The following is a 22,955-nucleotide window of genomic DNA, read 5'->3' on the forward strand; positions in this document are numbered from 1 at the left end:
GAGTCTAGATTGCATCAGTTAGTTTAAAAACTGCTATGCTATTGGTAGGGACAAAATGGGATTAGAGCCAAAATTTGACTGTGTTACTGCCAAAGTCTGTATCAGATTTAAGACACATGCTTCTGCAAGCTTCCATGAAGGTTGTGAAAAAAGTTTTAATACAGAGTTGGATTACAGCTCTCTAGCTCAAAACATTGGCCATTACACTACCATCTGAAAAGGCTGCTGTAACACGGAGCACAGAATAGAGCAGATTTCTGCAGTTTTCTGGACCACAGATGGATTTTGAATACCTCTTTATGCCTTGATGGAAGATATATTAACTTCATTAACTGGAATCCAAACCTGATCATTTGTGAGAGTGTATGTGTATACATACAGATAGAAATCTATTTAAACCCTTATCATGATTTTCTTTCAAGTGCATCTAAAATCTACTCTAAGAAATTGCATTGTCTAGGTGAATTGTTCAAAATAATTGTTTAGAAGAGTAAAGAGCTAGATATTTGCTCTTGTATTTTGGAATCTTCTGTGAGTTTATGACAGAAAAACTGGAATCTTTTCTTGTCTGCATTGGTGATAGAGAAATGCATTTCAAAAGAGACGCCTCTAGCTGTGTGACAACGACTGCGTAGTAACCTGTGGATTTTAAACACCAGAATGTACAAACCGTGGGCAACTGTGAATATTTTCATAGTTTCTTTTCTGCATTTGCTGCAAGGATCTGAGTATGAGAATGGATCTGTGAAGGTAGGTGATCTCTGTTTATTGACATGGTTAATAATCCACATTGCCAGAATTATATAAATTTCATGTGCAAGCTGGTGAGCTTCTTGCTGTTTTGGTGTTTGTTTTTGTTTGATTTTTGTTTTGTTTTGTCTGTTTTGTTTTGTTGTGTGTGCTTTTGTGTGTGTGTGTGTGATTGTTCAGTTGCATGGATATTTAGCAGCCATAGAAAAAAGAGGGTCTATATAGAAGTTAAATACATATTAATTGTTTATTACTTTATTATTTTTTACTAGCTATTATTAATTACTTTTAATATACTTTGTTCTTTTATTAAACTTTTAGTATCAGTCATGCAAGACAAAAGGAAAATACAAAGCAAAGCACAAGTCAGAGCACTTGGGATACTTTTTAAATGCACTTTTTTCTTTTGTATTTATGATTTCAGAAGTAAGAACACTGGTGTTGAAAATTTTCCTCTAAAAACACTTGTTCGTCAGTTGCTTACTTGTTTGCCAGAAATCTGAGAAATGTTTTTCTTTTGTTTTACTAGGAAATGTTGTCCAAGACTTTAAAATAAGCAGCAACTAGTAATAATAGAGCACACTGCCTGAAATTCAACCTTTATTCTGAATGCAATGCATGCAAGAAAATTTAAGCTGAAGTTTCACCTAGAGAGTATGTTTTTTTTGTGTCTAACTTTCTGAGAAAATGTGAGAACAGCCAGGACAATCATTTAGAAAAATCAGAACAAAAGCTGGAACAAGATTCTGCATGTGTAGTGTGTCCAAAAATGATTAATTCAGTGTGTGGTCCAGAACAAATTATTACTTCTCACTGACAGAGCAAAACAAGCTAATAGTTTTGTTTTCACTTCAAAAAACCTCCTGCTTGCAAGAGATGACCACACACTACTCTGTGAACTGCACTGCATGTTGACCTGAGGTTTAGAAAAGAAAGGCTAAATTATGTACTTAATTGCAGATTTCTGTTGCCAGCACAAGAAGTTAGCAGTGGTGAGCAATGTGTTTTCAGGATGACTAATGGCTAAAGCCTTTGCCTGCTCACCATTCACAAGCTTTTAATTTACAGCCTTAACTATCAAGACTTGGAAGGCATGAAGACCAGTGCAATAATTCTCATATACATTGCCTTCGTTCTTATATACATTGCACTGCATGACAAGTCACTGTTTACTCACATTTAGGAATCTCTTTACTTAAATCAGAAAGCACTTTCTAATATAGAATACTAACCACTGTATAATTGGCAATGATGCTAATTCTGCCCTCACGTGGAACACAAGTTTATTCAGCTTATTAGCAAATCGCTAGTTAGCTAAGAGCCTTTTAATTAAATTTTGAAACCATATCCATTTTGCCCCACATACATACAAGAGCTCTTCTTGCTAATTTAAACTGGTTTATAGTTTATTGACTGTGATGACATTGCCTAGCCAACATAGGCATGTTTGTAATTGTTTTCATTGTAATTTGGCTACCACTCTCAAGCAGCCATCCTAGACATTGGGTATTCTATTCAACAAAAATAAGTTAGTTTCCAAGAGTGTCATGAAGGTATTATGTAGATCACACTAAAAAGGGCTATGTTTCACATGCATTGGCTGCTGATTACCACAAGGAAAAGACTGTTGTTTTTTTGTTGTTGTTGTTGTTGTTTGTTTGTTTGTTTGTTTGTTTTTGGTTGTTTCCTTTCCTGTTTGTTCTGGCTCTTTCTGAGACATTTTTGGCTAAGGTGTTAATTATTTTTATTTTAATGTTTGACATAGTGTATTAGGTTTCTGGGTTGTTTTAGCATTTATGGCATGTGGGTTTGTGTGTGCGTGTGTGCATGTGAGTATACCCCACAGAAAGTCCTTTATGTTACAGTGCTTCATGGTATACAGGGCTATCTGTATTCTTACCAATTGCACCTCAGATTTTACTTGCAGAACACAGAAGTAATGTATTGTAGTCACCTATCATATCTTATTTTTAAAAAGTTCTTTAAGATCAACAGTAATATTGCCGGGATAAAAAACACGAGGTCAGGATGTAGGTATTAATCACAACTAATGAGACACAGAGAGCCTCCTCCCTCTATCCGTTGTTATAGCAGACCAGGTAACTAAGCTCAGCCCAGGACACTTCAAGTTTTAAACCTGTTGATGGACTAAACTATCAGGTGGTGTCAGAGTGGTAACACGTGATAGAGTTTCAGGGGGTTAAGCATTTAAATACTCTCTTTCCCCCTGCCACAGTGATCCTCAATAATGCTGTGAAGGTTAAAAGGCTTCTTTACAAGCTGCTGTAATTCAGGGAGTCTCTCTGCTGTGCTTGACTTTTCCTAACCCTTCAGAAACACCATACTCTTCTGGGTACAGGACTCTCTTTGTTCCCCACGTGTGCACCAAACCCAGTCATTCCCTGCCTACCAGACCCCAGTTCTTCCTCCTGTCTACATTTTTGTCCTGTCCCAGTCCCAGCAATCAGTGGCTCCCCAGCCCGTATTCCTGGACCTCCCTGGCTTAGGGTCAGTTTCCCTACCAGGATCCCCTTTGCCCTCTCCTTGTGCCACCTTCCTTCCCACTCACATACTCCTGGGCTGGGATAGCCTCCTCCATCCACAGACCCTCAGGAGATCAGTCTCAGTTTTTCAGTGACAGTCTCAGTGCCCTGCTGAACCCTTCTACTTTCCCATCCCGACTGATCATGGTCCCCTCTTCTATCCCTAGCTTCTAGCTTTGTTTTCATGGTCAGGACTTCTTGCCTTTCTATTTTCCTGACCCCAGTTTCTAGTTCTGGTCTCCCCAAATGCTCTCAGTCTCCTTAGCTAGGTCTTGCACTCTTCTGGTAATGTTCCTCTTCCCTCTACACTTTAAATCTGACATCTTCCTTTTCCATGTTGCCCGACCCCTGAAGGAGCCTGAGTGAGAGGAATGGTGTTGTCCCAGCTCTCAGCTCTGCGGGCTGCTCCTGCTCTGGTCTGCATCCTTGTCCTGCTCAGCTCCAGGCTGGAGTGTGGTCAGCACAAGCCCCATCTGCAGAATTTAGCTGCTAACCCCGGCAAGTCTCTGCTGAGTGTCCATGAGCTGCTGCTGTTACATTTGGGTGGTTATTTACAGAGAGAGCAGGAGGCACATCTGTGCCAACAAAGCTTCCTCAGGTGTCAAAACTTCACATTTGCTATCCACCACAAGGAAATGCTAGACATTCTCAAAGACAAAATTGCCAGAAAAGGCTTTTGCACAGATACAGAAGGAGATTCATCCTTAACTGTGAGCAAACCATTTTGTCTGGACAACAAGTCATGGGATCATAAAATCACAGAGTGGCTTGGGTTGGAAGGGACCATAAAGATCATCTAATACCAACCCCCCTGCCATGGGGAGGGACACCTTCCACTGAGTCAAAAAGTTATTAAAATCATTTAGAAGCAGACATCTGGCATGGAAAGTTTCAGCTTGGACGTTGAATGTCGGCAATGTTATAACCAACTGGAAAGAGTCTCATGACGGGGAGCAGTAGGCAGCTCAGCCTGGGGCAGGGCAATCGTGCAGGTATCAGACACAACTCCTCAGCTGAACTCATATCAACATTGGCAGTAATCCCTCTATTTCACACTCCAGTTATTTGATTCAGGTTGCCAGTCTGACATACTAAATCCTTAGTGAACAATTACGTTTCCACATGGGTTTTCTGATGTCTAAGCATTAATTTTTTTCATCATGAAGTGCTTAAAAATGCCTCGTTGAAGTGTTGTTCTGCCAGTCTCTTACATTATCCCCTCAGCTAAAGCACCACAAACTTAACTGTCGCTTTTCCTGTTTCTCCCCCCCAAACACCTTTTTCCTCTCCCATACAGCAATGACAGACATATGCTACTTTTTTCCAGAATTTTTAAAATTAGATACAAAGAGGTATGTCCTATATTCATCAGAGCCGAGGTGACTTTTGCCAGGAAAAGCCCCAATGGTCTGTCGGACCTACTTCTGTCTTCCAGCACTAAAACTGTCTCTCTAATGAGGCCACAGAGTCCCGACCGCTGAGGGGGTGAGTCTCAATGCTCCCTGCCCTGTTCTGCCCCTTATGTTATTTATTATGGGAAAGGCAAGAGAAAGTAATGCCCAAGTTACGACAAACTCAGAGCTTTCTCTTTTTGCAGAGGTCTTCTCCCTGTGTCCCTTCTCTCCTTTGGTTCATTAGAGAGAATCCCACTGCCGATAGGCCCGGGGAGTATCATCAAACTCAAAATCTGGTCAGAAGACAGAGGGGGTAGATAAGCTCAGCCCTGGAGCCAGCTGCTCTCTGCTACATGCACACCTTTTCCACAGCTAATAACCTTTTTTAACTCCGCACCAAATATTGATACAGGCTTAAGTAGCCATTTTTGTTCTGATGGGTCTTAGATTCAACAATCTCATATTGCCACTGCGAGCTGGACAGAGGCAGAAGCCAGTTGCTGGTGCGTGGTCCTTGTCCACTGCCCTGCTCTGCTGAGGGCGAGAGCAAAACAGCACTTCCCCATGATCCCTGGAGCACCTTAGGGGAGATGCCTTGCCCTCGGGCAGACATGGAGATACTGGAGAGCCATCACACAGGGAGCTGAAGGAATCAGGAAGCTCTGCATCTCTTCCTTCCTGGAGCCAGCTGCAGTCTGTCTGTGCAACCAAAACAGAGCTCTGCAAAGAAACCTGAGCAAGTCTTAGCGGAGCAGGGAGTAAGCTTTTGTCTCTGATTATCACTGACGCTGTTTTTCAGATAGTCAGATCTATGCAGCACTCTAGTAACAGCTTGCAAATGTTGCTTCGTTTCTAGAAAGGATATATTCTAACAGTTCTTCTGTCTCATGGATTCTCTTCCTCAGAGGCAACTCCTGGAAGTACAGTCAGCTGCTCAGCAGCTAGAAAAGACTCAATGAAGATTGTTGGAACCACTTTCTCTCTTTAAACTAGACTTTTCATCCTTACTTCCAGCTTCCTTTCAAAGTTAACAAACTCTTTGAAATACTGATTATGAAATTGTGGTTTTCATAAGTGTTTTCTTATTGTCACTGCTGCTCTTGATTCTCTGTGATTACAATCTCTGATAGGCATGATGAGCCAAAAACGTGAAAATGTACTTGCAGCATTCCTGCAGAAATGTTTGCCTGTGCTTTTCCTTCAGGACTGGGAAGCTATCAGGGAGGTTGTGAGGAAAGCCAATTTGTTCTGACTTATCTGCTACTGACTTAAGAAGCTACAGTGAAGGATAAGACAACAACACCATATATTGCCATGCCACGCGGCATCCATCCTTGGCTCTTATCAGTTGGGAAAGAAAATTACAAGCACACTGCTGCTTTATCTAGAGCAGCTCTCACTCATGAGAAGAATCCCTCCCAGCTGCTGTTCCAGTCCAGTCCATCTCAGCTAGGATTGTAACGTCTGTGTATAGAGTGCTGAAAAATGCACCAGGCTGTTTAGATTAATCAGATGCAGCATTTGAGAAATTCATTCCATTATTCAGCGGTTTGAAATGAAGACAGCACTAATTAAACTTTGACATCAGTCATGGCTCACATCTGGAGCTCTGTAAAGTCCAGGGGAGGCAGGAAGGCAGGTTCAGAGGGCTGTGGAGAACCTTCTGTTAATTCATGATCACAGAGCAATCAGGGCAAGCAATCAGCTCAGGCTCAGCGAGTGTTGCTTGTCTGAGGGCGGTTTCCTGTGGCTTGTGCTTTCTCCCCCACAGGGATTTGCCTTGTTTCTAGCCACTGATGTGGTGGTATTGATGCAGCTCCCGCAGGAGGCAAGCAGGGCTAGGAGAGGAATAACCTGCTTGAAAAGGGGAAAAAATGGTGCAAAATCTGGCTTGTAAGATCTCTGCTGGTGTGGCTGCAAGTTTTGTTCTGGTTACTACTGTCCCTACTCAGATCTCAGTAAGGTTTGCTGGTGTCTTATCTCCTGTCTGCCTGCCTGGGAAAAATAACTAAGGTACTGTTGTTGTAGGTGATAACTCCTTTATTCTTATTCATTAAGAATCTTGTACAGTACTTTTTGTCATTATCACTGATAAAAATGATTGGGGTCGGTGTTTCTTTTAGGCCTTGCTCATAGGGCAAGTAAGTCCAGTTACAAAACCAGCCATTACTATTTCTGGGCTTGACTTTAAGATGTAGTCCCAAACTGATGGCACTGCTGGGATAAAGAGTGACCAGAGTTATTTTGCTGCAAGGAGGTAAACCTGATATGATACTTTTCCTAAGGAAACCCTTATAAATCCCACTATGTGCTGGTCCCTTATAAAACCCTCCACCTGCTCCCTGCTTCCCCAGTACGTTATACAAATCTTCATAATTCTTGGTGAGACATGGGGAATGGGGACAAAACTCTATGTGCCCCCATGACAGCTGCAGAGACCCCATTTGCCCATGGGAAGGCCAAGCAGAATTCATTCTTTTCTTGAATGTTTTTGTGAAACACCTATATTTGGGCTTCTGTATCAATGAATAGTAGAACTATTCAGCATGGTATTTTAGTTTGCTGACATTAAGAAAAATTAACTTTTTGAAGGACATCTGCGTATTTGTTTTCTTTTTACCCCAGATCTGACCTAAACGGTATGACCATCCAGCCAGTGGCAGAACGCCACCTAGGGTTCTTACTGTTTTGGCAGAATGGCACTTAGAAAAACTGGGACACACGTTTGAACACATAGGGTTTGGTGATCCAGTGTGGGCACTGCATGGGTTTGGAAAGGGGTGATTACTCTGCTTATTATCAGGTCAGGATGGCTTTGCCAGAACCACCTTTTTTAGACCAGAAGCATGCTGAGTTAGTTTTTGAGAGCTCATTGTCACTACAGTGCAGTCACTATTTGCATGCAGTTGGGAAAGGAATCATATCTGAGTCGTGTTAAATTACAAGAAAGTTGCATCATGTTGCTGTATCATATGTCACATTGCACACAGAGAATGTGCCATACAAACAGGCAAAACTTTTCACTTTAATTAGCAATGTGACTCAGAAACCATGTTAGGATACTTTCCTGAACTGCTAGGGAAATATTACTTAAGAAAAATTACAATTCCAGGAAAATGTGTGCATGTGATTGGGGTAACATAAGTTCAGTCAGTACTGGCAGTGGCTCTGCTTTGTGAAGTGACATTTGGAAATCCGGCCGTACAATTGGCTAGTCATACTTCCAAAACATTTGTTGAAGTGTCTTGGGGCAAAACCAGAAACCAGTGAAAGCACTAACTGAAAGAACCTTCATCACATTAAAAATATTTTCAAATATTAGAAGAATATATAGTCATCTGATTTCATCCAATTCTCTATTACTGAGACATTCCAAAATCACTGTCCAAACCCCAGTGATTTCCAATGACAAATATCAAAAGAAAGTGACTACAGCCTGGACACACTCTTTGTAAACATCTGCAATATGCTATTTTTGACATGTGTACTGTGTCACAGTGTTAGACAAGCACCTACCATTGTATACGACGAGGTAAGAGCTTATGTAATGTCTCTAGCTGTGCTCTGTGGTGAGCATCCTGTCTGCCTGAACACATTGCAGCTATGCCAGAGCACACAATCAAGCACAGAAGTAGAGCTTGAGAAAACATACTGTAGGATTCCCATAGCTATCAGTAGCATTTGGGATACACCAGGCAGTTACCACCCTGGGCATTTATGACAATCCCTGTCTGTCCTTTCACTGACCAAGCAAATATACTTTGCATGATTACCGCAGGAGGGGCCTAAAGGCAAAGTCTCAATGTAGATAACCAGGCTTGAAAAGGAAGAAACTCCACACCACAGTAGACCTATTTCTTTTTTCCATCTATCCATCTTGTTTTTCCATCACTGCCAACAAGACGAGGCATAGTGAATGCTGTTATCTTCAAAAGCATACTTTAGCTGCTGTGAGGGAGTTTCCCATGAGAGCCAAAAGACCTGGCTGTGGGAAGGAAGATTTGTTTGATGAGAGTTGTAGTTGATTCTAAAAATATTTGCTGGCTAGAAAAAAAAAAAACCACTCATAATAATTATTAATTTTAATTAAAAAGATCTATCTGGACAAAAATATATAGTTGTGAGAAATATTCTGATACATTATCAGTTTCTGATTGTTTAGACACATAAAAGAAATGAAATAATCTGAGATTCATGGTTTCAATTCCAAGTCATGCAACATTCTGCTATTTTCACTGCTTTGCTTTGAGTATTTAGTTTCATTCAAACCAAATGTTCAGAGTAGAATAACCAAAATGTCTCATGTCTGAGGATTTTGATAATGTAATCACATTACTAAAGTGCAACAAGTCTGATTTGTTTGCTGTAGCACCACAAAAGATATATTCTAATTGAAAAGGCCATTCAAAATATAAAACAGCTGTTCTCCTGAAGACACAGGGTAGCTAATATGATTTACTTCTGAAAGTATATCATCCTCAACTAAATTATAAGCTGTTTATCACCACCTTGACTACTAATCTTAGGAAATGGGTAATTAAGTCTCCTGTTTTCACTGGGAGTGAGGCGAGAGCCTGGAGGAGAAGAGTCTGGAGGGAACTTATTAACATGCTAAACAGCAACGTTGGAGCAGTCTAGAAGTTGCTTCTCCAGTTTTGGGTCTTGGCCAAATGATGTGCTGACAAATTTTTATCAAAAGAGACCCTCAAACATCATTTCTTTATCAGTGAGAAATATGACTCTCTCAGATGAATGTTTCCATCAGTCCCCTGCTCCCTGATAAAACACCAGATGAAACTATCAGTTTTACCACTTTATGTTCCTCCCAAAACCACACATAATGTAACTGTGAGACTTTCTTTCTGTGCTCTGGCCATTTGCTGCTGCTCTTCTTTACAGGACAGGGTGCTATGCAGTTTCTCTTTCAGCAGCATTGACACACTAGACCTTGTGGGATGACTGGACTGATCACACAGTCACCCTTTCCTGAGAGAAAGTATGGTCAAGACAAATACTCTTTAACTCTGGAGGCAGACAGCAGAGAGGTGTCTCCTAGGTTTTGGATGGGGGAAGCAAAACTTTTGTTCTTCTGCCTGCTTTCCAAACTTTGAGCTCTAGCTGGGCAAGCAGGCAATGGTGAGGGTAGAGAGATGACCTTCAGGCTTTCCACTCAGAGGACCATTTTCTGCTCCTTGGACAAATCAGGAGTAGCTGTCTGGGCACTGCAGCCAGAAGATGCATTTTTGACACATGCATATTTTTGCTTGTGGGAGTTATATGGGGTCACTCTCTGATGCAGTTGCAGAAAATACTGTAGCAGTGGACACATCTGAAAAGCTGAAAGTATTAGCAGTCACATCAAGGCCTCAATTTGCTGAGAGGGCTTTTGTGCAGACAAAAGTTGCCCCAGTACTTGCGGGAGTCCTCAAGCCCGCTCCTCGCCCCCCCCCCCCCAGCAACTTCTTTGGCTATCATTGATATGATAGGGTTTTTCAACTGTAACACAGTCCCTAGTAATTTTGTATTTGGGGAAAGACTCGGTCATTTCCAACCTCTTAAAAAGAAATTCTGTCCAGTTGTATGTTTTTTGCAATCTACTCAGACAATATAGTTGTAGTCTTTCAACACAATTTCCTCTGAAGAAAGAACTTTCAAAAAAGTGAAAGCTAGAAGTCAGCCTCACTGGACCAACACTTGACTTTAGCATAAGCTGCATGTCCCTCCAGATTATTGATACTGTAACTCGAATGACAGCCCAGGTGAGTGTCCCAATAAGTCTGAGAGAGCTTGAATTTTTTTCCTGAGTATTAGAACAGATTTAAGTTTTTGTTTAAACAGTCTCCATCTGAAGGTGGAATGAAGTACTGAAAGCCCCTGAAGCTTCATCCATGTTTCTGATAAAGACGGAAGAGCCTTTAAATGTCAGTGAGAAATTCCATAAGAATCCTATTTGTTTTAGGGAAGAATATTAGTAGGAAGTCAAAATATCTCATTGTTTTGTCTCTATGAGGTCACATTCATTATAATTAAAAATAGCTTCTTTGTGCACTAATAATGCATAGATAATCATGAGCCCAGAGGGGATACTGTCAGGGATGGTATTACATAGATCAAAAGTTCATAGCTGACAGAGAATCAAAGTTCTGATTTTAGAGGAGCTGTTGAAAACATTTTTTTTTTCTCCTCAGAAATGAAATACAATGGTGATGATAAAATTAATGCAAGCTATTATGTGTCAGACATGGTAAAGTTAAACTCCCCATGCTAGACGTTTAAAAGCTGAGGCAGTTACTTCTTGATAAGGCTGTAAGTTACTCCTGCAAATCTGATGCTTACAAGCTGCAGAAGAGTTTCACAATTTTATTGCCTGTTATGCAACACCCAAGAATACAAGATGCTGTAAAATTGACAATATTTGTTATGATAAAACTTGACGCTGGTTGGACCCCTGCTATCTCAAAATCAGGGCCTATGACTCTAAGCATTATTTTCTGTGTTTTCTTGGTAATCTCTTTGGATGAATGCCTTCCTCTGTTTTCTCTTCTACTTCGGTTGTAGTCACCAGGTTAGGGATGGTCTCTTTATTTTGTGTTCATACCCAAGGCCCATACTCCTGGAAACCACAATAATGCTAGAAATAGTTACTAAAAATGATGCAAATCATCAAAAGGAGTTCTTCTTACTTCAGAGATTATATGGAAGCTTGTCAATTTCATCAGGGAAATGCTCAAATGATGACTTAAGGCACCATCTTTGTGTAGGAGCTGGGCTGTTTTCCTGCCAAGAGAGAGCAAGACTTTTCCACAAGAACTCGCTTTCGCTTTCAGTGTAGAGATTCCTTGGTCAGATCAGCTAACAGACTACACTATGAACCACAACGTGGCTTTGAGGCAGGGCATGAAGTAAAGTCCTCCACCCAGGCAACTGGCAGTCCTTGTCTTTAGCCAGTCCCAGCTCCTTTAGGCCTTGGTGCAGTTGCATCATCTGGTTGCATGAAGTCTTTGTGACTTCTTTTGAGCTACATGTGGCTGCTAGTGCTGCATCAAGCACATGGCACTCGCATAAAGCTTCAAAATGTTCCCATTTGCTGCCAGCACTCTTTGTCGACGCCCAAGTGCCCTTACTTTGTGATGAAACCACCCCCACTAAATTAGTTAATTTTGAAAGATTTAGTTTGAACTTAGTTTAAACCTGCTTGGCAATGTTTGTAATACAATGGCATTAAGAGAATCATAACTCTTTGTTATGCAGCTAAAATCTGCTTTGTTTGGCAAGGTAAAGTTCTTACCTTCTTTTTATTGTTTAACTGCTGAGAAGATGGATCATAAAACAGTGCAAGGTTATTGAGAGGTTCCTTAATCATTTGTCCTGGCTCCAGACATAGTGATAATGTTGAAGCTTTCCATTGGTATTTGTGCAGCACTTGCCACAATATTATCTGTGACCCTAAATTGGAAAAAAAATATGTTCTCTTTCAGAAGAGATGTTACACATGTATAGCTTTGAGAAGAGGTTTATGTCCCACTGTGGATAAGGACTGCTGGGGCTGGGGCTAAAAGAAAGTGGTTTAGACATCTGTGTAAGCTTTAGTGATGTCTTTCTTGAGTCTGCGAGTGTGCCTGAGTATAAAGTGAAATGCAAGTAGAACTTTCCTCGGTGCGTGTAATATACGGATTTTGGTAAACCTTTATTTTTGCCTTGTTGTACATGCAAAATATTATTCACTGTGCATCTGTTTTCTTAAATAAAAATACTGAACTTGAAAAGAATTAATTTGGGGTCCTAGGCATGTGTTTGTGGTATGGGTCCTTGAGTAAATTTAGGACATCAGTGGGCCTTTCTTTCACCATTGCTTTCTACGCATCTTTTCTCTGTTGTTCAAAATACCTCCAGAGGGTCCTGAATGGGCCAAATACAGCACTAATGCAGAGATCATCTGTGACATACTAGAAGGAGTGAAATGTAAAAATGTATTGTGTTCTGCTGGCTCACTCAGACATCAGTTTGAAATGTGTAGGATACTTTTTCCTTAAGCAAGAAACCTAGGAGCTTGTCAAGCATGAAGAAAAGGTGCAAGCTGTTGAGTGGCAACATCTGATAGGAGCTTGACAATACTAAGTCTCAAGAAGGGGCACAGTTTGAGCAGTGCAGACTAATTGTGAAATTCTGCATCTGTACAACCTGACACACAAGACAAATGTTTGACTATTATAAGTTAACAGGGTAATGAACTCTGTCTGATTTAAACCATCTTCCAAGGTGGGAAAGGCCCCTGAATGTACTGCTGCTCTTTCTCTTTTTTCTTTCCAATGCTAACTACTTTTAGAGTTCTCTGGCATCTGAGATTGCTAGGAAGAAGATAGATAGTCCATTATGGTTTCTTTTGGAAGGACAGAAGTTGTAATTATCCAAAAATCACAATGTTAACCCACGTTATCATTTCCTGATGTCAATGATATTGCTCATAGTCCAAATGCAGGAAAATAGATATTCCTCTTTGAACTGAAGAAAGTTTTGGAACATATGGGAGGTTCCTGTCATGAAAAACAGAAAAATTGATTTGAGTACAAATCAGATTTTTATCTTTGGGCATGGAATTCATTGTGATGCTTTGAAAAATGATATTAAAAGTAGCAACAAGATGAAGAGATAAGAATGAACTACTTAAACCTACTATACTACTTGTACTTTGTTTTGTTATTTGTTATTGATGAGTTCTAAGCAAACATTTATTGTAGCCAATAACATTATGTACATGGTTTAGTATGGGGTATACATTTATGGGTAGTGAAAGTTTGTGACATTTTGAGATTTCCAATGATATGGTTCCAAAGATATATTTTTATTTTTATTTTTTTCTTTTTGGGATCATGTAAAGAATGTTGTCCTGGCCCTTTTTCAATAGCTCCTCTGTTTTCTTTCTCTCTCAAACCTTAATGGAAATTTTAAGCTTTTGGGGGCCAGAGATCATCATTTTGCCAACTATGTGAGCAGTGCTAAGTGCAGTGAATTCCTGTTCCACAGCTAGATTGCAACTATCACAACCAACTACCACAGTGGTGAAACCTCATCCCAGAAAACCACTCAAATCTTTGGTGACCTAAGAGAAAGGGAGTGAGGGCATGACAGGGAGAAAAAATGGATGTCTCTACATGAAGAGGTTGAACAACTCAGCCTGAGTTAGATTTCATTAGGCTCTCACCTGACCCATCGCTTAAGACTGTGGAGAAAAAAGGAAAAATAAACATAAAAGTACAGCGTTCCAAGCAGTACAAGATGATGAAAGCAGAATGGTGAATGTTGCAGGTAGACAAGAACTGAGGAGGGCACAGGTGGTGCACATGACACCATGACAGGGGGAGGAACCTGGAAGGAAGGGCTCTCATTATCAGAGAAAGCCTGAAAAAGGGAGGAAGGGGTCTCTGAAAAGTTTGAAATAGCACATGAAGGTGACTGCAGTTAGGAGAAGCAGATAGAAGGTGTCTCTGTTCCTCTTGCTTGTTCTGGGCACCTGGACCTCCCAAAAATATCAGTGGAGTTTTGACCTCTTTGCAAGCTGTCCACTTGCTATCACTGTGAGAAGGAAAAAAAGTCTTTGATTATCACATGAGGTGTAGGTTTGGAATGTCGTCAAATCTAACACCTTTATCCAATTTCACATTTTGAAACATTTATTCATCTTTCTGTGCAAAGCTGCACTCGTCCAAGCGGAGCTTTTCAGTCGGCCAGAGTATGTTTGTCTGTAACTAAACAGGGCTTGAATTCAAACTGTTGTACATGAAAGAAGTGTCCACATCTGTGTAGCATTACCAGTCATATGGTATGTCATCTGTGATATTGCCTGAGACCATAAAAGGTTTTATGTTTTCAGATGATGCTGTCCTTTTCAAAACACACTAAATACAAATGTATGCTTGAGAAAGAGTTTGTGACCACACACTATTCAGTGCTGCTGTGCCATAACAAGAGTGCCCCAGCTGAGGCCATAATCCTGCTGGTGGGGCTGCTGCATCTTCCATGTGTTTTCTTTTTTTCTTTTTTTTCCTTCTATAAACTTTTAGTTTTGAATGCTTTTAAGTTGTGGATATCCACCTCTATGGTCAAACTGTATAAAGACGAGAGACTTCTTTCTAGATTATGAACAGTCTGTCCATGCTCTAGCAAGTGTTTAAAAGAACATCTTATTGAGTGTATTGTAAAAGTCTCAATGAAGACAAAACAAATGTGTAAGGCAGTATTCATTGTTCCTGTTTCAGCATCTAGAAGAAAATGAGATGTTTGTCTTCAAATGTCTTATGTCCCAGAAAGCTGCAGTGAGATTCATTTAACCAAAGATCCACAACACAGATGACTGTTGTGATCTGGTGAGCCTTGACTTACTGGGCAGCTGGCAGATTTTCAACATGATTTCAAATGCCTCATGCTCTACAAGTGTCTATTTCTCTACTTTAGCTGTAGAGGGAGCTGAGAGTGACTAGGTCACAGAAAAAATAGATGTCCACAGTGTAAAAATCTACAATTACTTGGGATTCAGCCCTCTCCAGATATCTGTCAGTACCTTCTGCTTACCATCACGCCTAGTGTCAGTAGTGCTCAGAGGGAGAGACAGCACTTTATCTCAATGCTGTCGTTGATATGGGAAATGGCATCCGGAAATTTTGTATTGGATTCCTGAGAAGAAGTTAAAAAATCAGCTGAAAAATCTGTTCCCTCCAGGAAGAAGTCAAATATAAGAAGAAGGAACATAATTATCCTGACATTGGGCTGGGAGGCAACTGACTATCCCATTAAATGAAGAGCTTGTGTATCTGTTAGGAAATATGAAGACAGTAAAGGCAGATGATTCACTTCAGGGTTGAATAGCCCTGGCACAGAGAAGTGATAACTCAGTTCCAAGGGCTCTGTGTGAGTTTTGGATAATCACGGTGTAGCTAACTAGGTTTAACTTCTAATGACTGTAAAGGGAATTCTGTAATGTGCACTGCTTTTCCCGTTTCCTTTGACTGCACTTCTCCAATTTCCAATATAAGAGAAAGAGTAAAAGAAGAGAAGGAACAAACTGCATATATAGGCAAGCTCCGTCAATACCACTATAGTGCATCAATATCAGAGGTATACTTTTGTAATTACCACAATTCAAAATCCATTTGATATGCATTTTTTTTTGTACAAAATTGAATTCTATTAATAAAACTTTTTCCTCTTTCTATACAATATTAGTTTTGCAGGCATAAAGTCAGTTAATTTCCACATCAATGAATTTGTATAGCTTTAAAAATACAAAGATACTTTAAGCAGTACAAATTTTTGCTTTAGATAAACACAGAGATCTTTTCTGTACCATGAGGCATGCATATTTTTTGTGTATTTTTTGACCTTAAGATTAAAATTAGTTTTCTCCTATAATAACACTTGATATTTAAGTGAAAGAAATGGAAAAGCAAGTCCTAACTATTGACTTCTACAAGAAATGCATAGATGTGTCTTTTCATTTACAGAATAGCATCATATAATTTTACTGGTTCTCTGTAATTTCATTCTAGTTTAAAGGTCTTGGATGCTGATCTAGCTTGAACATCTTTTTTCTTCCTTCCTTCCTTCCTTCCTTTTCTTTCTTTCTTTCTTTCTTTCTTTCTTTCTTTCTTTCTTTCTTTCTTTCTTTCTTTCTTTCTTTCTTTCTTTCTTTCTTTCTTTCTTTCTTTCTTTCTTTCTTTCTTTCTTTCTTTCTTTCTTTCTTTCTTTCTTTCTTTCTTTCTTTCTTTTTTCTTTCTTTTTTACTTTAAAGACAAAAAAAAAGGTTAATGCTTAATACATTTCATTTTTAACATCTTTGGTCCCATTACCACACCACCCCTGGTCCCGTACTCATATGTTTTGCAGGGTCAAGGAGACAGTATGTGTATGAGAGTGAATATAAGCTGCGGTTCTTTGAAAAAATAACTCTTGACATATTGACCTCAAACTGAATTTGAGCTTTCCTAGATCAGCAAAATTTTGGGTAGCTTGTTTGTAAAACTGTCTTGCAGTTAAGTTACTGGTGCTAATTTTTCACATTCCTTTTGACCTATTTGTCCGTAAGTATTGAGATGGGCTTTCCAGTTTTCACCACAGATGAAATGTATGAGAAATGATACACCTATGAAAAGCAGCCATCTCTTTCATCATAATAAAGCATGGCAGCTTTCTAGAGCACGATACAATGTTCCATATGGGCATAAAAGAAGAGTAAATAACTTATTCTGGTTAACTACTTAGGGAATTTTAGGTCAGTGGAAGGTAATTATGCAAAAATGAACTTGGCCAGTGTGTACAAGCTAACATCTGTATCATTGCAAAATAAATGCCACAGATGTTTTAATAACGAACAACAGATGTGGTCAATGCCTAGGTTTCAGATCTCATCTAGAAATCTTTCTCTCATAGGTGACTATTCCCCTCACTCTTTCCCTAGGCTCATGCAGAACACTAGCTGGCTGCTGGCTGGGACTGCAGGCTGCTGACTGCCGAATCACCAGCTCCCATCTTTCAGCCTTGCCTTTAGGACGTGGTGCATTATTTATGAGAGCTGGCAGTGCAGCCCTTTATCTGCCAGTCAGAAAGCACAGCCGACTGCATTACCAGAGAACACAGCTGAGCACCAGCCCAGCAGAGCACAGCCATTTACAAAGATAACCTTTTGCTTGGGTTGGAGGCAGTAGTTTTTAGCAGACCTGGTGAGTCAGTGGAAATAAATATGCAGTGTCTTGGTAAAGGCACACAGATGTCAGAAAGCAGCAGCCAAAGAAACCAGTATTGTTGTGGTGTGCCGTGCACTGTTAAGTTTCTGTTAAAAAGGTATTTTTAAGTGAATAATGACTTTAAACTAACAGTGTAGGCCTTTGTAGGGAGTGTTCTCCCATGGAAGTGGAGAACGGTCATGTACCTCATGAAGGTGGAAAATGCAATGACTGCACTAACACTGCTGCACAGCCACAGCATGGAGGCTTGATGTGAGGCCGCCTTGGCTGACTTGGGCATGACCCAGACGGCAATCATGGTGGGAAACGGCAGATGCACTCTGCACTTTGCAGCACGTTGAATGTCGTGTTTGCCCACTGTGTGGGTCGGCCCTCATATTTAGGGCATCTCCTGGCTATATCACCTACTCTTGCAGTGATGTCTCCTGATTGACACCAGAGTTTTGCCACCCAAGGTGGCTCTCTGCAAAGGTGCCCGGGTTGTCCTTGCCAGCTGAACTCATTCAGGTCGTCTGCAGAGGTGACCCAGTGCTGGCATGACATGCCAGGTTCCCTGGGGAGCAGGGACATGGGGAGTGCAGCCTGCATTGGTCGATCAGCTCTGATGGCTGTGATGGAAAGGATGAGGAAGGGTGTATCTCACCTTCCCAATTTATAAGGGCACAAATGCTGTGGATCGGTCTGACATCAGGCACCGTTAAAAACAGGGACATTCCTGTGTTCTCCTGTTTTCCCAGGTATTCTCAGCTGTTCTCTGCAATATGCTGCCTCTGGTGCAAGTGCTGTGTGTGCTGCATCTAGGACAGGCTGTAAATGTACTGGCTTTCTGACTTCCCCCTTTCCTTCCAGAGGACATCTCTGTCAGCACTGGAGCGGTCAGAGCAGCAGATCAGGAGAGCATCCAGCCTGGAAGAGCTGCTTCGAATCACTCATTCTGAGGACTGGAAGCTGTGGAAATGCAGGCTAAAACTCAAAAGTCTGGCCAATTTAGACTCCCGCTCTGCATCACATCGCTCCACCAGATTTGCTGCTGCTTTCTATGACATTGATACACTGAAAGGTGGGTGCAAGTTTGGAGTCTGGTTGCAGCTTCAGGACCATCGTTTCTTATGCAGTAATGGGTTAATTGCCAGGGGTTTCCTAGAATACACCTGGACTGGAAAGAGCAGGGCATTCATGGAAAATGACTCCATACAAAGAAATGTCAGGCAACAGTCTGAGTATGTCTCCTTCTTTTATGGGCAAATAAGGCTTACTGTACTGTGTGTACCATTCTAGGGAAAGATGTATTATGTACGAATTTGTCACTCCACAAAAAGAGGGGAAGTAAACATGCATAGAGTGGGCTGGAATGATGGGCTGAGGGGCCTGCCAGCAGCATCTTGCCAGATCCTGGAATTTGCTTGCAGGCAAAAACAAACGAGCTTTACTACAGGCATCAAAATCCCTTTCTTTATTAGGTGTGTTTTGATATAAGGCACTGCACATCATCAGCGGTGTCTGAGTGGGAACTGCAGGAAGGAGGTATTGCCCTAATCTTCTCTCTCTATTTGAGGAAATCTCTCTAGAGAGAAGTAGGCTTTGAAACTGCCAGCCAGCACCTGAGTGAAGGGAATCACATTCTGTTTCCCCACGTGGAGCAAAAATGAATACTGTTCCCTGTAGGTGAGAGACTCAAGGGCCATTATATGTTCACCGATGTAAAATAAAAGATCAAGTACTATGCTTCAGTCATGGAGATGGATTTCCTACAGCAAAGCTACACTATAGGCTAACCAAGTATAGATCAAACTATTCTTTTTTTGTTCAGTCTTTACCCTGAAGTGACATGACCATATCACTTTCCTTTGGGGAAATCGGATATTGCTGATCCTGTTCCAGCACTGCTTTTACAATAACCACAGCCACATTTGCACGCAATTGCTGTCGCTTTCATATCTATTGCTTCTACATTTCAACTAAATTATGACTGAGCAAAGGCCTCAATTTAGTTCTCTGAACCATGGAACAGAAATGCAGAGATGAATGCCAGTCTGAAAAGGGTTTTTATGTGACAGGCATGGCTTTAAGCATCTCATAAAAATTTTGTAGAGACAACAAAACAAAAGCAAACAAACAACAACAAAAATACACAAACCAAACAAAACAAACCCCAGCATCCAATACAGATTGGAAGAACAACTAAGGGGACTTTAATTAATGTTACACATTTTGTTTGCACACCTTTACAAGCCTATACAGAAACATTAGGAGTTCCTGTAGCTGTTATTAGAAGTAGTACCCAGGGTCAAATGCTGTATTTCTCTATTCACTGTTGCTCATTGAGTGAGCCTCTGTATTTATGAAAAAAATAAATGTTCCTTTTGTCAATACACTGAAACAACAGAGGATGTTGTCAAATTGTATTGAGGCAATGTAGGCTTTTTGCAATAGGCATTTTCAATGGCAGAACAATGTAACTCTTCAGGTAATAAAGTCAGATACCTATAGTTGTACAGATGTAATATTCTCATAACCACTTGTCACAGCTGTTAGTTCACATCCTTCTTTCCCTTTAAATATCTAACTTTAGACACAGGTATGTCAGCTTTCTCAATCAAAGTCCAGTCACTGAAATTTAAGTTAAAAAAAGCCTATTGGGTCATCTTCTCCATTCTTCCATCCAAAGTGGAATAATCCCAGAACAGAAACGACTTTGTTCTAATATTTTAATATGTGCAAGGTATTAAAGCTCTTTTTAAAAAACTGAGCCTATAAACATGTATTTCTTTCCCACACCCTTTCTAGTCAGTAAGCACTGTCCCTTTTGCCAAGAGCATCTGCTTTGTTTTAGTAAAGTGCTATGACGAGAAGGCTGGGTCAAGCCTATTCACAGCTTCACTGCTAGACCATCTGCCACTGCACCCCAAACTCCAACGGGGCGATTTTAAGACTGTTCCTCCTTTCTAGAGCTTTAACAATGAACTTACTGAAAGTCCTCCTCACCCTGTCCCACCACAACCTCCTCAGAGCAGCTCAGTTCACATACAACAGCAGCACTTTCAAGCTTGAGTGTGTATCATCAGAGCCAGATTTTGGAGCAAATGCCCTGTGCTTGCTCAGGGAGATCACAGCGACCACAGTGCTTCACAACAAAGCATGACACCCGCTTTTTTGACCAGCCCTTCCTACAGCAGCCCTTCTATTTAAAATAAATAAATAAATAAATAAATAAATAATGTGATTAATAAAGGGAAGGTATGTGCAGTTGGAAAGGTCATCACTGCTTACCCTCACTGAAGTGACATCTGAAGTGATTACATGCATGTACTTTAGTAAGTTTGGCAAACACTTTATTTTCTATTTTAAGGCTTAGGATTAGATTGCTGCTTTGATAGACTCAACTACTCTAGAAAATTCTGTTGATTTTAGTGATTCTTCCTTTAATTTATGCTACAGGAAGCAAAATCAGAATCCAGACCCTAAACTGTTATTTTTTGTAATTTTTGAATGACTGGAAGGTAAAGTGAATCAGCCATAGTGAAGAACTCTGCAGAAATAAACAAACTGATTTAAATATACACAGTTAGTTGAAGAAAATTAAATAAATAAAAGGAAAGTCAGGTAGGAGAGAGTGAAATAAAGGCTTATCTGAAGACATAGTATAGCAATTAGATTAAAAGTCTTCCAGAAAAAATACATATTTTTAGAACTTCCCTATAAATGTACATACTGCTGGCACGATAGCAGGGAGATGGACTGCACTGGGAGAGCAATTTTCTTAATAGTATAGAAGTTGCTTTTCATCTTTCATAAACCTGCTGGAGGGGGGCAGACAGGAAAAATGTTTTCAGAATTTTAAGGACTTCAAGCACAAGCACTGATGACTCTCGAGTAATTCCATAACATGAATCAGATAAGCAAAGGCAGAAAAAAAAAAGCAGGGCCACCTCTAAGAAGACCTGAGATGGTATTATGTAAATGTTTCTATTTTCTCTCCGTGCTTCAGCCAGTGAATGCATTATTCCTTCTCACAGTCAGAGTTTGACAGATAGGTCTGAAATAAATTACTAGTCTACACCAATTGAGTATTTGAAAGATGCCACGTTGTTTTGAATAGATAAAACACGCTTGAATTCATATTCCTGTTATTCCAACTTAAAACCCCGGAGGGTATTTAGGTGTGAGAATGTTTGTCTTGGATTTCATTCAGCAGCTTGGAAACAGCTCGCTGGCTGACATCCAGTGGGAGTACTAATACCCTCTGACCAGAATCTGTTAATCATTAATGTGCTTTTCCAGTCAGGCCCAGGCTCTATGCGCCCACAGTGGGGTATGCATGGCGAGAGGCTAGGGTGGCAGCACGGAGAAGACCCTGCAGGAGAGAAGAAAGGGTTGGGGCCAGCCTGACCAGATGGGCTCTGGGGAGCTGATCCTCCGCCAGCAGAGATCAATGTGGCCCTACTTAACCCATGGACACGAACGGAGATTTTGGTCATCCCTGTTGAAAACCAAAGGCGGATAAATGTAGCGACCTCTTTGCCAGGGCAGCTGGTGTAAGTTACTGGGATAATTTTGTACTCCGCCTCTCTCTGGTTCTTAAATTGATCCAAGTAAGTGCAGATGGCCTGCCAGCACTTCATTTTCATTTATGTAATGTTTTTGCCTCACTAATCAGAGGTTTACTTTGCCGTGATTGCTCATAAAAATGGTGTTCTCTCCAGTCATAGATGAGGAATGGCAAAAGACTCAGTGTGTGCCAAGGGAAACCTGTGTGGAGGTTGCCAAAGAGCTGGGTACGACAACCAACAAATTCTTCAAGCCTCCCTGTGTGAACGTGTTCAGATGTGGAGGCTGCTGCAATGAGGAGAGCCTGAGCTGCATGAACACGAGTACAACTTACGTGTCAAAAACGGTAAATGAGCCTATTTACATGCATTCCCTTTGCCCTGGCTCTCAAAGAAGGGAGGGGAAAGAGGATGTTTGGTTTCTGAAATCCTGTTATGAAAGATCTGTCTGCTCTGTCATAACAAACAGAAGAATTGATTTTTTTTTATCTATGTGGAGTGAACACAGGCATGTGCAATGACATTTTACACTCATGTGGTATTATTACAAATGTTTATATATGCGTAGAGATGGAAAATCAGGTCCTGAGAAAGTGACTGTAGGCTCATGTGACATTACGGGGTTTAATGCTTCTTTAACGTATTGTTACTTGGAGCTGGAACCTCTTGAGAGCATTGGCTCGTGGGAATGCCCTCCACCAAAGGAAAAAATCTGGGACAATTTGTTGTGTGGGGCCAGGAGTCTGTGAGCTGCATTCTCAAAATTGCCATTAATTCCACAAGGATGGTTAATAGTTATTGAGGTACAGTTTTGTGAGCCTTAAAAGGAGACACTTGCAGCAGCAGATGACAACTGCTCTCAATATGAATGCTTCAGGATCTGAATGTCCCAAATCACAAGTTACTTCGGAAAAGAAAGATTTGAACCAGCAGCCAGTTATTGCTTAGGTGCAAAAAGAAACAAATATGTGAATTTTAATGACT

At 40.6% G+C, this 22,955-nt stretch overlaps 1 protein-coding gene across 1 annotated transcript in view; it reads left to right on the plus strand.

Annotated features, from left to right (window-relative positions):
- The first annotated feature begins 88 nt into the window (after positions 1-88).
- VEGFD (vascular endothelial growth factor D) overlaps positions 89-22,955 on the plus strand; it is a 30,148-nt gene continuing 7,281 nt past the window's right edge. Inside the window, exons 1-3 of the mRNA XM_083821563.1 lie at positions 89-750; positions 18,274-18,484; positions 22,128-22,318. Of these exons, the coding sequence (XP_083677689.1) occupies positions 661-750; positions 18,274-18,484; positions 22,128-22,318 (492 nt within the window). The 5' untranslated portion in view covers positions 89-660. The remainder of the gene's footprint in view (positions 751-18,273; positions 18,485-22,127; positions 22,319-22,955) is intronic.

The sequence above is a fragment of the Anser anser genome (assembly GCF_964211835.1).
Source record: "Anser anser genome assembly, chromosome: 1".
Taxonomy (NCBI): Eukaryota; Metazoa; Chordata; class Aves; order Anseriformes; family Anatidae; genus Anser; species Anser anser.